Raw genomic sequence first — 15,271 nt, 5'->3', positions numbered from 1 at the left:
GTTAAAAACGTGTTCCGGTCCTCACTACGTAGGAAGTACAAGAACACACACACACACACACACACACACACACACACACACACACACACACACACTCAAATAACCTGATAGATTATAGATAGAAATAACAACAGTTATGATATGATACGCAAGTTTACAAGTAATGATATTGTACATTGTTAAATACTGGTGCGCTGACACCTCCCACCAACAGTGGAACAGACTCAAAGCAGAGACACTAGCATCGCCACCACATTAGCAGGCTCAATCACTGACCCTGCTCTTTGTCTTGCAGATGGCTTGTGAATGGCACAGAGGTCCCGTTGGGTTTGGACCTGCGCTACACCCTGGTGGCTGGCAGCCTGGTGATCAGCAGTCCTGAGTCTATTCGAGACACAGGCTCTTATCAGTGTCTGGCCATCAACCGCTGTGGCACTATCATCAGCCGAGCAGCTAACCTCAAATTTGGTTGTGAGTGACAACAGGTCTTTGGACCTGTCAGAGCTGCCTGCATGACTCCCTGTGGAGAGATAGAAAGCATTAGATAGGAAGGATATTATTAAGCATAATATCAACTATGTACTATTCTGCCCTACAAAGTCTAACTGCAGTAACTATGCAAAAGGTAAAACTGAGAAAATTTGCTGGCCAGCCTAATGGGTTATATGTGATAAGTGATATGACACTTATTTCTACATGTATTGATGATGTAATTTTTATGCTCAAAAATCACAATGATTTATTGGACCTTTGACCCCCAAAACAAAGTTACTGCATTGCTGTAAAAGGTTCTAATAGTAATGTAAAACACAGTGGAGTAACAACAATGTTGTCTTCTTTCAGCTTTTATATTTTTTTTTACATTTTCAAATTGATTTTGTTATCAGTGTATTTAAGTGTTTAACAACTCTATTCAAAGATTTGTGTATCTTAGACTTAATATTATAAAGAAATGTTATATTTTAGTCTTAATATCATTTTATCTCATCACTATCTAGATAATAATTTCGCTTTCAAATAAACGTATAATTTCTATTATTTTTATGTTTTAAATTAGTATTTATCCAAAGCAGACAGTGGTAAGTGCAATTACTGCTTGGTTTTGAGTTGGATTTTGTGGTTTTTATATAATTATTTCTCTGAAATAAAGCAAAATTGAAATCTAAAACTTTGTCACAAGATAAAACAGACATCAAGGAGTTAATTTTTTAGTTATAACTCAATTTTGACCAGAAATGCAGTTACTGCAGTTAGGCTTTGTAGGGCAGTATTGCTACTTGTGTTACAATCAATCTCTATGTGACAGATATCATTTTCCATTGCCTTCTCTTTTCTAATTTACACCATGGCATGTTTTCCAGACCTTCATGACTTCCCTCCAGACAGCAGGAGTCCTCAGACGGCATATGAAGGCATAGGAGCTTTCCTGGCCTGCCAGCCCCCTCTACATTACCCAGGTATCCAATCAATGTCAAGGTTTCTGAAAAAACTGAGAGCCAACTGTCAGAAAACAGCTTGCAGCTGACGGGTAGAATGAGCATGACAAGGTGGTTCAGAGGTTTCACTGTTTTAAATGAGCACAATTCACCTCTTTTGGAGATGCGAACATGAAACAAAACATCTTATAGAAATGCAAATGTTTTACTGACCCTTCTGACCTTTTCTGTATTGAAATTTTACCACTTGCACAGTACATTTATACTAAGTAATGACTGTGATTTGCACCAACCTGTCTCCTGTCCAGCTTTGTCCTACCGCTGGTACGTCAACGACTTTCCCAACTTCATCAAGAAGGACGACAGCCGCTGGTTTGTGTCGCAGGTCACAGGGAACCTGTACGTGGCTAAAGCAGAGCCAAACGACACTGGGAACTACTTCTGCTTCACCACCATCAACATGGATATCAGCACAAAGAGCACCTTCAGCAAGGCCAACCAGCTCACTGTGCTGCCTGATGGTAGGAAGGCTTTCTCAGCTGCACATGTAGCTTCACTATGGTGGTCTGCAGACACTGTGTGCACCTCATAACTTACCATGAAAAAATAGAGGATAAAGGGATAACTGATAGTTACAGAGTAACTGAGGTATTTAGCAAGCTGGTATTAAATTAGGTCTAGTCATCCCAGTTCAGATGGTTTCAATACTGATTCAAATATACACCTAAGGTTGAATTTTCACAATTTTCAAGGTTGAACTTTTACTTTCTGAGTATACATATGTTAAATATGCAATACAAAAACTGAATATGTTTAATTTAACAGATTAAAAAATAATTTTAGCTTCAGCTATATACGATAATAATACTACAGTAATCTTTTACTGTTACGCTATAGTTAACAGAAAGAAAGTATTAACAATGTATTGAAATCTATTGGTATCATCAGAAAAAAAATCGTGGTTTCATATCTCAGAATGCTTTAAATATACTGTATTAAAGTTTAATTTATCCACATCTCAGTTACTGTAATATTGTTTGGGCCAGCACTTATCCTTCTAATTTACAAAAATTATTTATCACACAAAAGAAATTTGTTAGATTAGCCTCCTTCTCTAATTATTTGTCTCCACCTGCCCCTCTGTTTAAGAAACTTCATATATTGTCAGTCTGCGATATTAATATACTTCAGATTGATTTATAAATATATTCATCTTTCCCACTTGCTGTCCAAATCTTTCCATGAATTCTTTACAGTTAACTCTCAGCTCCATTCTTACAACACAAGACACACTGATAAACTTCATATTCATGTAGTTAAATTATCTTCATCCCTCAATAATTTTAAGTTAAGACTGAAAGCTTTCCTGTTCCCATATAGGTTTTTTTTTTACCTCTCCCGCACTTACTATTCTTGTTTCATTTATATTTTTTGTAATTGTCCTTTCCTATCGTGCAAATAAATTACAAATAACGTGTTGGTAAGCGAAGCAGATGCTTGAATTGACCATATAAGCCTAGGTAATACCAACACTCAAGATGAGGCGACGTGCATGTGTGTAACATTTGCAGTCTAACCTGCAATTTGAAAGAATTTGATTGAAGAAATGAAATTGAAGAAACAACAATGCAAAATGGACAAGTAAAGGCTGATCTTCTTAGTTCCTGAGCTCATTTAATCTAGAGCCTTTCTACCATAGTGAAGCAAATACAATGCTCATCCTCACAGTATGAAAATGTTGTATGGTTCAACCAATGATGTTATTGTTGTGCATATTAGTGCTCATAATGGACAGGGTTTATCGTCTGGAGCACTTAATCAGTAACAAGCTTCCTCTAGGGATCATGCATATCCACAGCATCTCACAGCTAATTTTGCAGTAATTACCTCTGTATGTTGCTTGTGAAGAAAATACCAGCCAACATGCCTAACAGTACATCTATTGTACTGTTCACTTACAAGAACCACACCAACACATGTATGAATTTGGAATTGTTTAATGTGACGTAGAGATGGGCTCTCTCTCTGGGGTGGAATGTGAGGTGTAGAGGGGAAGGGTCGTGGGGATGATGGCAGTGATGGGGGATAGGGTGGGGAGAGGGGTCCTGGGGATGAGGGGGGGTTGAGGATCGGAGAGCGGTGGGGGTTGGACGCTTAGGGAACTTGGGGAGTCCTGTCCTGGTGGGAGAATGGAGCCTCTGGGCGAGCCTTGGCATGGAAATAGCTCCAAGTTCCTGGAAACCAACAGCAGAGAGAGGAGTTAGTATGATGATGAAGGATGAATTGACAAGGAGAAAGAACGACAGGAAGAAAAGGGGTTCTTTTTGAGTGGGAGGGATATGACAAACGAGGAAGGGAAAGGATGAGGCGTGCTTACTGGTGGTGGAAATTGGGTGGATTTAAGGCGTGGTCCTTGTTCCTGAAGTTAGTTATGAAACTTCATTGTATGCAAATTACATCTGTGATTGTATTTTATTCAGCCAATCCCAGGAAGTCAGCTCCGAGCATCAAAGTGCGCTTCCCAGCAGAGACCTATGCCTTAGCAGGACACACCACTCAGTTGGAGTGCTTCGCCTATGGAAAGTAAGTCATTTAGCAATGAGAGGATGTGCTCTGTCCAGCTTTACACGTGTCTACATTTTTTTTTTTCTTAATTATATGTATTTCTGTCAAACTTCTCTAATTAAACTGTATCCCTATCTGGTCCCTGCTGTTCATTTTGAAACTACTGTTCTTCCTTTCCTTCACCTCCAACACCTGTCTCTATTTCTGTCTCACAGTCCAGTCCCAAAACTGCGATGGAGGAAGGTGGACGGTTTGATGCCATCCAAGGCAGGGTCCAGTGCTGAGGGTCCCACCCTCATCCTGCCAGAACTCTCATTTGATGACGAGGGTGTTTACGAGTGTGAAGCCTACAACTCAGAGGGTAGTGACACTTATCAGGGACGCATCAGTGTGCAAGGTATGGAAAAGAGATTTAGGAAACAGGTTAATCAGTGATACTATGTCATTCATTTGATGGCAGTTTAACATTAAGGTCTTATGTGTGAATAAACATCCTGGTCACTTTTTCATATAAGTCACAACAGCAATGTTATAAGGTTGGACCTGAGACATTTCATATCACTTTCTACTCACTGTAATGCATGTTTTATCTCAATCATTGTCTCTGATGCACAAAATCAGTCTAACAAACTATGAAACACTCTGAAAGAGACTAATCTTCTTTTATCAGATCGGTCCATAATAACTGTTTCCCCTGGCAGTGCAACCAGACAGTAGAGGTTCATGGAACGCCCTTAATAATTAATAGTCTTTAAATGTATTTCTAGTGTTCATTCATGCCAATTGTGTGGATGAATAACTTCACAGCTCTCTACATACAGTATGTGAGCAAATGGGAATGAAACAAGTCCCAATCATCTTGGTGCACTGAGCAGCAGAATTAGGGAGATTAAATTAAATGATGAAACTGAGAGTGAAAATGGATCAGTTTGTCCCTGACACTCATGATGGTCATTAAGACTACAATGGAAAAATCGGTTTTAAAATCCATCAGTATTAACCCTTTATCAGGCGAAGAACTATATTTGGTAACTTCAGCGGATATCTAAAATGGGGTCCCCATGTCTCTCTGTGAGGTCGTAGAACCACATGGATTTCTTCCAGCTAAAGCAAAGATCAGGCACCATGACATCTGACCAATCACTATGATAATAATAAAATAATATTAACTTTATTGACCTTGACCTCCAATGTAAAAATGAAAAATTTAGAAAAAAAATCTGCAAGAAACAGTCGTACAAACAGAGTTATTCTTCAGTGACTTGTACGGGGAAAACTTGACTATTATGGTATAATAGGGCATATTAAGTATGAATAAAAATAAAAATACAAACCCGGGGAAGGGCGGTAATATTTCGAGAAAAAAGTAGCAAATTTACTAGATTAAAGTGGCAAATCTACAAGAAAAAAAGTTGCAGTTTTAAGAGATTTAAAGTGGCAAATCTGCGGGAAAAAAGTCGCAGATTTACAAGAAAAAAGTGGGAAAAAAGCTACTTTTTTCTCGCAGATTCACCACTTTAAATCTCATAAACTTTTTTCTCAAAATATTACCCCCCTCCCCTGGGTCCATATGTGGTTTTTTTTTACACTTTCCACAGTCCACATTCTGGCTGTATGTAATATCCTCCAATATTCTCTAGGGTTGAAATTTGGAATTTGCAAGTATTTCAATGAGTGCCCTATTAAGGGTTAAAACTCAACTTCATTGGTACCATAACCATTTTAGCCCACTGCTTTCCATATGTGCTGTCATGTCTGCATCAAGGTTATTATAGTTAACGAAAACTAATGAAATAACGAAAACTAGAATTGAAAAAACATTTTCGTTAACTGAAATAAAAAATAAAAATGAGAGTTTTTGAAAAAACGATAACTAACTGAAACTGTATTGTGTGTTACAAAACTAACTAAAATTATAGTGAAAATGTCCTTAGTTTTCGTCTTTGTCAACTTTTTTCATAAACCTTTTTGGTTGATATGAAATCTATTTCATCTATCTGGTTTTATGACTTAATAAACTTATTGGGGCTGAGATGGATCAGACAAAGGAAATAAAATAAACATTTATTGTGACCTCATTGAATCTCGCATTCAACAAATACCCCATTACAAAAAAACTAAAACTAACACTAAAACTAAATAAAAAAAACTAAAACTAAACATTTTCTCAAAAATAAAAACTATTTAAAACAGCAAACTCACTCTAAAAACGAATTAAAACTAACTGAATTTGAAAACAAAAAATCACAACAAAATTAAAACTAAAACTAATAAAAAATCCAAAACTATTATAACCTTGGTCTGCATGAAGCCATAGAGACATGAATGTAAGCCTGTTTTCTGAATGACACAATGCCATCACTTTAACAGACAGATTCATGTAACATATTCCATGAGAGGGAGAATGTCTGCTTGTTATGTTAGGCACTTTCCTGAGTGTATTTCTGTTAAGTGTCTGCCATTCTGTCTCGGTTTATTTCCGTTCCGTTTCCTTCCTTTCCAACTCTCCAGCTCAGCCAGAGTGGCTGCAGGTGATGAGCAACTCAGAGGTTGAGATCAGTTCAGAGCTTCTCTGGAGCTGTGTTGCTGCTGGTAAACCACGACCCTCCGTACGCTGGCTACGCAACGCACAGCCACTCAGCACACAGGTAACACACGTACACACACACACACACACACACACACACACACACACACTAAATATAAGTGTTGTTATGAGTAGGTAGTTTTCCCTTTTTGTGAAGTAGAATTTATTTTGACATTTGAATTCCCATACACCAAAGCACACATATGCATAACAAGTGTAGTTTTAATTCGTTTTTACAGTGAGTTTGCTAGTTTTAATTAGTTTTAGTGTTAGTTTTAGTTTTTTTGTAATGGGGTATTTGTTGGGTGCCAGATTCAATAAGGTCACAATAAATGTTGCCTTTATTTCCATTGTCTGATCCATCTCAGCCCCAATAAGTTTATTAAGTCATAAAACCAGATAGATTAAATATATTTCATATCAACCAAAAAGGTTTACGTATGAAAAAAGTTGACAAAGACGAAAACTAAGGACATTTTCACTATAATTTTAGTTAGTTTTAGTTGGTTTTGTAACCACAAAATACAGTTACAGTTAGTTATCGTTTTTTTAAAAACTCTCGTTATTTCATTAGTTTTCATTAACTATAATAACCTTGATGCATAATACACATACGCTTTGTTTCACAGCTCACTCTTCCCCCACTCTCGTCCTTTTGTGCCTCTTTCTAACTTTCCTATGACCTTTCCCTCCGACCCCCCAGGACCGGTTAGAGGTGAACGGGCCTCGTCTTAAGATCAGTAACCTGGCCCTGGAGGATTCTGGGATGTACCAGTGTGTGGCTGAGAACAAACATGGAACCATCTACTCCACTGCTGAGCTCAGAGTCCAAGGTAGTACAAAGAGTACTGTATTTAGTTTCCCTCATTTAAAAAACTAGTGCAGTGGGAGGTGGGGCAGGTGCATTGTGCAGTTTTGTGCAGAAATACTCAGCCAAACAACTTCACATGTGATATTTTGCAGCCTTAGGCCTTGAACAGTACGCCTGCCGTGACATAGTTGTCTATGCTAGCAATGGTTCAGGCTGTTTGCTGACATTGTAATATATACTGCCACAATTTAAGCAAGACCATTATAGATGAAATAAAGCAATCTCTCATTTGAAGCTTAGAGAATTAATTTATTCCACTTTTTGTAAAGGAATATGTCCAAAGTCTGGCATGGGCTTAAAGGGTACATTCGGTACCCTTTAAGCCCATGCCAGACTTTGTGTGTTCAAAATGAGACAACTCGACAAACAAACAAACAAACAATCAAACACACACACACACACACACATAAACTTTGTCAATGGGTATCATATTGAACCTAAAAAAACTTTCAGACCTATATCAGAAAAGAAACAAACCGTTCTGTCCAAAATTTCCACTGTATCAGTTTATTGCTTGAAGTCAATAGCTGACTGTTAGTGAAGGGACAACAAACTTCATGAACCATTTGCTTTATTTTTTGACCTCACTAGATGGCGGTCTTGGCTTGAAAAAGGCTTTAGTAATGCTAATTGAGTGTGTTTTCAGCCCTTTGTTGAACAAAGAGTGCCACCTTGTGGGCTCTGTGAGTAATGCAAATGGATCACAGAGCTTGGTGGTCCCTTCACTACCGACTGTCTTTCCCTATTTCTTTTCTCTGTATGTGTTCCTTTCTGCATCTCAACCATCAACCTCCTTGTGTTCTTACTGTGGCCCCATCCTGCCTCCTACCCTTCCAGTTCAGGCTCCAGACTTTAGGTTGAATCCAGTGAGGAGGCTGATCCCAGCAGCCAGAGGGGGGCAGGTGATGATCGAGTGTCGTCCTCGAGCTGCCCCAAAGCCCAGCCTGTTCTGGAGCCGTGGCACAGAGCTGCTCACCAACAGCAGCAGGTAAAGCTGCGTCAACCTCACTTTAATACAGTACAGTGATTTTCTTTTATAAACCTTCATAAAGAAATACAGTAAGTCTGCCATTGAGTAACACTTTAGATTAGGGAACACATATTCAACATTAATTAGTTGCTTATTAGCATGCAAATAAGTAACATATTGGCTCTTAATTAGTCATTATTAAGTAGTTATTAATGCCTTATTCTGCATGGCCTTATTATACAACCAGTAAGACATTAACTAAGACTTTTCCCTTAATAACCTCAGAATTATTGCTTATTAGTAGTAAGTAAGGTAGTTGTTGTATATGAGTTATGATCTTAATATGCTTTACTTTGTATGGACTTTGTAAGTCTCTACATAGCGGTGAATGAAACCATCGAAACAGCAAATAGCCACCTTCTCCAGACCTTTGACGTGACTGGTGGCTCCTTTTGGATGAGGATTGGTAGATTGTAATGTCAAATGCAATGTCAAAGGAGCAACCAGTCACGTCAAAGGTCTGCAGATGGTGTCCATACAAAGTAAGGCATATTAAGATCATAACTCATATACAACAACGTCCTTACTTACTACTAGCTAGCAAAGTAAAGCAATGAAACTATGATCTTTTTTTGTACATTTTTTTTCTTGCTTCCAACCTTTTGGTAGTGTATATCAAGATCTATTATTACTGTTCATTTCATCAGATTCCGTTGTAGCTGCATGAGAAGTCTATACCACCTGGGTGTTGATGTTATTCAGAGGAAAAAACATGAACGTTTGGGGAGAACACAGCAGAGTCAAAGTCGTTCATTCCTTTTTCACTCCTTTGTCCACCTCATTAATGTTGATCTACCGGTGAATTCATCATTGTTTGTATGCCAGGTGGTCAGCAAACCATCAACTAGATGTCTGTTGTTTGACATCCTATGTTTCAGATGAATTTTAGAGGCAATTTACCCAGTTACCCATGTAGTTTAAATCATTAGCGTGTGTGGTTGACAGCACCTAATGGACTAGGGCTCCATGCCAATGCATTGTAACTAATACTAATTTCTAAAGTGAGATATGTCTGCCAGTTAGCCTCAGCCTAATTCAACCGCAGGCTGTTTTTATAGTGTGTTCAGCCAACCTTAGTCTTGCCATAATCCCTAGCTGTCCTGATGATTTACTCACCAAAGGCAATGCTGGGATGTGGGGACACAGCTTTACAACCAAAACAACAGAGTTGGGCTGATATCTAAGCCAATTATTTGGCAGTGAAGCTGAAAGTGACACAGTAAGCTACATTTTAATTGATAGCTGCGCTGTGAAACACTCCGTTGCTTTTTCTCTTTTTTTTTTTTTGTGGATCAAGTATTTTCTGTAAACATCTTGATCTTGTGATCAAAGCTTTTCTGTTTCACACCATTTTTATACTCAGATCATTCAGTGAGCCCTCCTGCACTGTGTGAAGGCATCTGCATCTGTTCTGTTTCAATGCTCATTTATTCAGATTTTTACAATTTTATTCATCACCTGTCTGTACATGTAACATACTCCACTCTCTGTAAGCTGCTAGACTTCTGCTATGGCCGGCATCGGTCTGCCATAGTTGGTTTGATATCATCACTCCACAGTCTCTCTTGATACAAAGTGAAAGGACCAGTGTGTAGGATACTATAGCAGGATTTATTAGGAGAAAGTGTTTCACTTTTCTACAGTAGCCCAGAGTAGGGCTGGGCAACATAGACCAAAAGTCATATCCCAATATATTTAGGCTGAATAACGATATACGATATATATCCCGATATTTTTTTCGCTAAGTGAGAGCAAATGTTCAGTCAAAGCCAAATATCACATATCACAATTAGTTTTATTGAAACCTTTTATTCAATTGAACCTAAATACTGTATAACAACCTTTTTAAAAAAAAAAGAAAATCAAAGCTCCATAAAGTGCACATTCAAATAAAAAAGTATCTTAAATAAAAATAGCCTATGAAATAAAATAGGTGAATCTTTTTTCTGAAATAAATATATTTATATGAGAAAAGAATAACAAACATTACAAAATAACTAAATGTGACAAACCCTAGTAAGGGCATTTATATTGAAAGAAAGAAAAACAATTGAACTATATCGATATATGTAATATGGTCTAATTCCATATCACATTAAAAAATATATCGATATATATCACCCAGCCCTAGTCCAGAATGAACAAACTAAACACTGGCTCTAGGGAGGGCCTTTCTCTGACACATGTGGAAATAAAGGGGCGAGTGGAGGAGCATTTAGATGGTTGCAATTTGAAACCTCAATGCTCCTTTAAGTGTAAGATGCAGAGAGACGACTGATACCAAACATCAATTGCACAAAGTCTGCATTCACATACTAATATAAGTATTCCATGTGAGTACAGTAATGCAGGTCAAAGGTTACTGAGTAAGTAGCTTTACGAGGACATTACAACAACAAGTTTGGGTAATAACTGATTTTTTTTTTTTATTTAAACATGTCCAAAGAATTGGTATAAAAATGACAGTTTACTGTGATCACTCACACGGTTTCTCTGAGTGCTCTTAACGCTGTGAGTGACTTCAGACATCAGTTAGTTTGGAGAATTAAATAATACGAATGATAGCTATTGTAGGAAAACTAAGACAGAAGTTGCACATAAACAGAAATTTCCTTTAAAGAATATTTACAGCAAAACCATTTTACTTGTACAACAGCAGTTTGAAGTTCTGTGCTTGCATATGAAGAAACTGTTTGTGATGTCCTTTTGGATTACATGAGTGTCGTTTCTAATATTTTATCCATCTCCATGCATGCGGTGAGTTGGTAGCAGTACTGTAGTCAGCCAGCTGTGGGTGCTCTACACCTTCTTTATGCTCTGTCTCCTCAGAGTCACAGTAACACCAGATGGAATCTTGTGGATCCACAACATCAGCAGGGCAGATGAAGGCAAATACACCTGCTTTGCTGAAAACTACTTGGGCAAAGCCAACAGCACTGGACATGTGTCTGTCAGAGGTACATCATACACATGCACACTAAGGCAAACCAGCTAGAAAAAAAGCATTGTGACCTGAAAACTGCGACCAAGCAACAAACTAAAGCTTGAAATGTGTGAGAGAGCTGTGCCCGCTCCACCCAGGCTTCCTCAACTTTGATTAAAGATGTGTCTTCTGCCTTCAGAATGTAGGCTATTGCATCACAGATGCTTGGTCATTTTTTTTGCAGTGTAATGTCTTTTACCCTAAATCGAAGTCCTAATGGTAAAAACACATAATGGTATATGTATTTAATCCGTGTATCATTCGTTCTTTTCATTTTCAATTGGCAATCAAAAATCTAATAATGAAAAATTGACTGGTTATTTTGTTATTTGTTTTTTATTATGACACAAAAAAAGAAAAAAATGCTTGTTTTTTTATGTTTCAATATTAGGCTAAGGTCAAAAATATGAAATGGAAAAAATGTGCACCAGGACTGAATTTGATTTTAATATTTAATTGGTCAGGTTTACGTGACCCGGAAGTTTGACTGAGGTCCAGTGAGCTGTCATTCTCTTCTCAGTGGTCAATGTAGTGACCCGTATTGTGATATTTATGGTTAATTCATTGAAACTGCTCAGAGCGATCTGACATGAAGGAGAAACAGTTGACTGTCATTCTTTATCACTTTTTTCAGTATAAAACTCTTACCAGCAGAGAGGAGATGAAGTATTAACTTTACATCAACACACAACGTGTAATAATTAAATTGTGTTGCGCCGAAAATGTTATTTGTTGTGTCGACTTGCGGTTTTCAGTTTTCAGAATAAAGTGTTAGACAACGAGACCAAATACCAGATAAATATGGAAAGAAGATTAATTGCATGATATTCACAGAACTGTTCACTGTGGATTTTTTTTTTTTTGGATCACTGTGCATTCTCTCTATTGTCGCAGGCCAATTATTCCAAGTCATGGTTCTCATACAGCCTATAAAACTCACACCCCTGACGATAGTTTCAATCTTGATTATATTCTTTATTCTTTTTTGTTTCCATCCATGCAGATGCCACTAAGATCACACTGGCTCCCTCCAACGCTGACATTAATCAAGGGGAGAATGTGACCCTGCAGTGTCACGCCTCCCACGACCCCACCATGGACCTGACCTTCACCTGGGCCCTCAGCGGGGTCCTGCTGGACCTGGAGGACTCTGCCGGGCCGTACCACCGGGTGGAAGGGGTGAGTCCTGTGATGCATGCTGGAGAGAAGGTGGTTGGATGAAACTTTGTGTGTAGGACCTGAAGCCCTGCTGAACAGTTCTACTGCATTCAACATTGCTGTGTGTTGGATAGAATACTGGCTGGCTGATTTGGTGGTTTTGTGAGGCATTGTGGGGAAAGAGGGGCATCATTGAGGCTGCGATGGTCTCTCAATTTTTCATTCAGGCTTCAAAACATCCAACAACAAATAGGATCACCATTCGCAGCATCCCCCTGAGCTTTGAGGCTGTTAGTGTTGGTGCTGTCATTGTCAGGAAGACTGCAAAAAACATTTTGCCTCTTTGATCAAAGGTTCTCTTTCTGTCTTAACTGAAGAGGATAAATACAGTTTTTTTGTGTGTGATTTTCCATTTCCAGTGGCCTTTAACTCTTTCCCCTACAGTTTTCCCGACACTGCAAAAAAGGGGTGTCTAAAAACAAGATAAAAACACTAAATCTGAGGGAAATGGTCTCGCTGCATGGACAGATAATTTCACTTGACAAGATTTCTTAAATTAAGATTATTAGATCTAGAAATAAGCATGTTGAACGCTTAAAATAAGAAATTAACTCTTAAAACAAGATAAATTAAAGCTACAAGCAGCGGTGAACTGGCCCGAGCACAGTGCACTGCAAATTATTTGTTTCTTACCAAGATAAAAAAACACTTTAGATTTAGAAGTGTTAGATGTTTTATCTTGTTTTTAGACACCCCTTTTTTGCAGTTTAGAGATGGATTATACAAATCACTTTTCTGATTTGAATAATTGTATTCAGAACATTACAAAGATGTGTCCTATTGGTTTATGTAGGGTGTTTAAAGCTGAGTGATTGAAACACCCTTTATAACATAGTGACATAAAGATAGTCTATATTTTTCCTAATGTCAACAAATCTCATTAAAAGACCAAAGCAGTGCTGTCAGTACTATGCAATGAGCTCCTGTAGGCTTAACCTCAGTGAGTTCTGATTATATACTATCAATCAATCAGTCTTTATTTGTATAGCACTTTTCATACAGGAGAGATAGCACAATTTTTTTACATAAAAAGGAGAAAGTAATAATAATAATAGAAGTAATAATAATAATAACAAAACATGGATCAGTGAGGAAACATTGGATGCAGGTGAGAAATTAATTAGATAAAATAAATAAAAAATAAAGTAAGGTAAGATAAAATAAAATAAAAAATAAAACTAAATTATCATAATTAAGAAAGTAAAAAAAAGCTGGATAAAATGATAAAAACAAAAAAGAATTAGAGCATGATTATATATATATATATATATAAAAACTAGACTAAATAATAGTAGCAAATACATAAATAAATAAATAAATAAAAGAGAAGATGTTATAACACTAAGATGCATGAGCAGAAGAAAAATGCTTCAAGTAAAAGCCAAATTAAGAAGATAAGTCTTACTATAATGTTCTGCTGCAGCATGCAGCTTTTGTTCGGTGTATTTTCATCCATCTGTCATACGAGACTCACTAACATACAGTAGTGTTGAACTCATCTGCTTTGTTGTCTCCGTTGCTGTCTGTGCCCTTTCAGAAGGAAAACATTGGTGACCTGTTGATTGTAAATACTCAGCTGAGTCAGGCAGGGATGTACACATGTACAGCTCAGACTGTGGTGGACAGCGCTTCAGCTTCAGCCAAACTAGTGGTCCGAGGTAAGTCTGCTTCTTGTGTTGTTTTCTCAAGACCACTGCATTTACTATTACAGGAACACTGAATACAGTCACACAATACCATTTGAATATAGTATACTGCCATACAAAGTCTAACTGCAGTAACTATGCGAGGGGTAAAACTGAGAAAAACTGCTTTAAATTTTTTTTTAATGTTTTTTAACTGGCAAGCCAAATTGGTTATGGGTAGATAAATAATATGACACTTGTTTCTACATGTATTGATGATGTAATTTTTATGCTCAAAAATCATGATGATTTATTTGACCTTTGAAAGGAAAAATGTAGTTGTGTAGAAGTGTAGAAAATGTAGTTACTGCACTCTGGTTATGCTGTAAAAGGGTCTAATGGTAATGCAAAAACAGAGTGCAGTATCTATAATGTTGTTGTCTTCTTTTATATTTTGTTTTCAGTGAATAAACATTTTCAAATTAATTTTCATGTAAGTGTATTTAAAAGTGTTTGATAACACTGTGGTCACATCAGATGCAATGGCTTATCGGGGCAGGGCAGTAAAGTGGGGGGAACCGTGAGGGTTCAGGAGGGAGTCAGTGTAACATGTGACTCTGTTGTAAAGTGGTGGAGTGAGGTACACAGGTGCTGCAGATAACATACTGTAAAAAGAAGAGCAACCAAATCATTTACTCAAGTAAAAGAAGCGTGGTCAGGACAACAGAAAAGTACTTTCTCTGGTACTTTCTTTTGTAGTGTCAGCAGTTTTAATGTTAAAGGTGATCCATGTGGTGTTACACCTGACTTCTTCATATACAGTTTCAATACATCACTGACACACAAACACAGACAGACACAAACAGACCCAAACCCAGACAGACCCAGACCCAGACCCAAACAGACCCAGACCCAGACCCAGACCCAAACAGACCCAAACAGACCATGACCCAGAC

General features: G+C 37.7%; 1 protein-coding gene across 1 annotated transcript in view; it reads left to right on the top strand.

The window, feature by feature from the left end:
* cntn2 (contactin 2) overlaps positions 1 to 15,271 on the top strand; it is an 84,429-nt gene that overhangs the window by 55,981 nt on the left and 13,177 nt on the right. Inside the window, exons 4-14 of the mRNA XM_059328419.1 lie at positions 296 to 471; positions 1,362 to 1,457; positions 1,745 to 1,957; positions 3,917 to 4,019; positions 4,217 to 4,398; positions 6,513 to 6,649; positions 7,292 to 7,421; positions 8,297 to 8,447; positions 11,319 to 11,446; positions 12,476 to 12,651; positions 14,228 to 14,348. Coding sequence (XP_059184402.1) covers positions 296 to 471; positions 1,362 to 1,457; positions 1,745 to 1,957; positions 3,917 to 4,019; positions 4,217 to 4,398; positions 6,513 to 6,649; positions 7,292 to 7,421; positions 8,297 to 8,447; positions 11,319 to 11,446; positions 12,476 to 12,651; positions 14,228 to 14,348 — 1,613 coding nt within the window. The remainder of the gene's footprint in view (positions 1 to 295; positions 472 to 1,361; positions 1,458 to 1,744; positions 1,958 to 3,916; positions 4,020 to 4,216; positions 4,399 to 6,512; positions 6,650 to 7,291; positions 7,422 to 8,296; positions 8,448 to 11,318; positions 11,447 to 12,475; positions 12,652 to 14,227; positions 14,349 to 15,271) is intronic.

Source organism: Centropristis striata, chromosome 3, assembly GCF_030273125.1.
Source record: "Centropristis striata isolate RG_2023a ecotype Rhode Island chromosome 3, C.striata_1.0, whole genome shotgun sequence".
Classification (NCBI taxonomy): domain Eukaryota; kingdom Metazoa; phylum Chordata; class Actinopteri; order Perciformes; family Serranidae; genus Centropristis; species Centropristis striata.
Note: the sequence above shows the minus strand (reverse complement) of the source record. Positions and strands in the feature narration are given on the sequence as shown.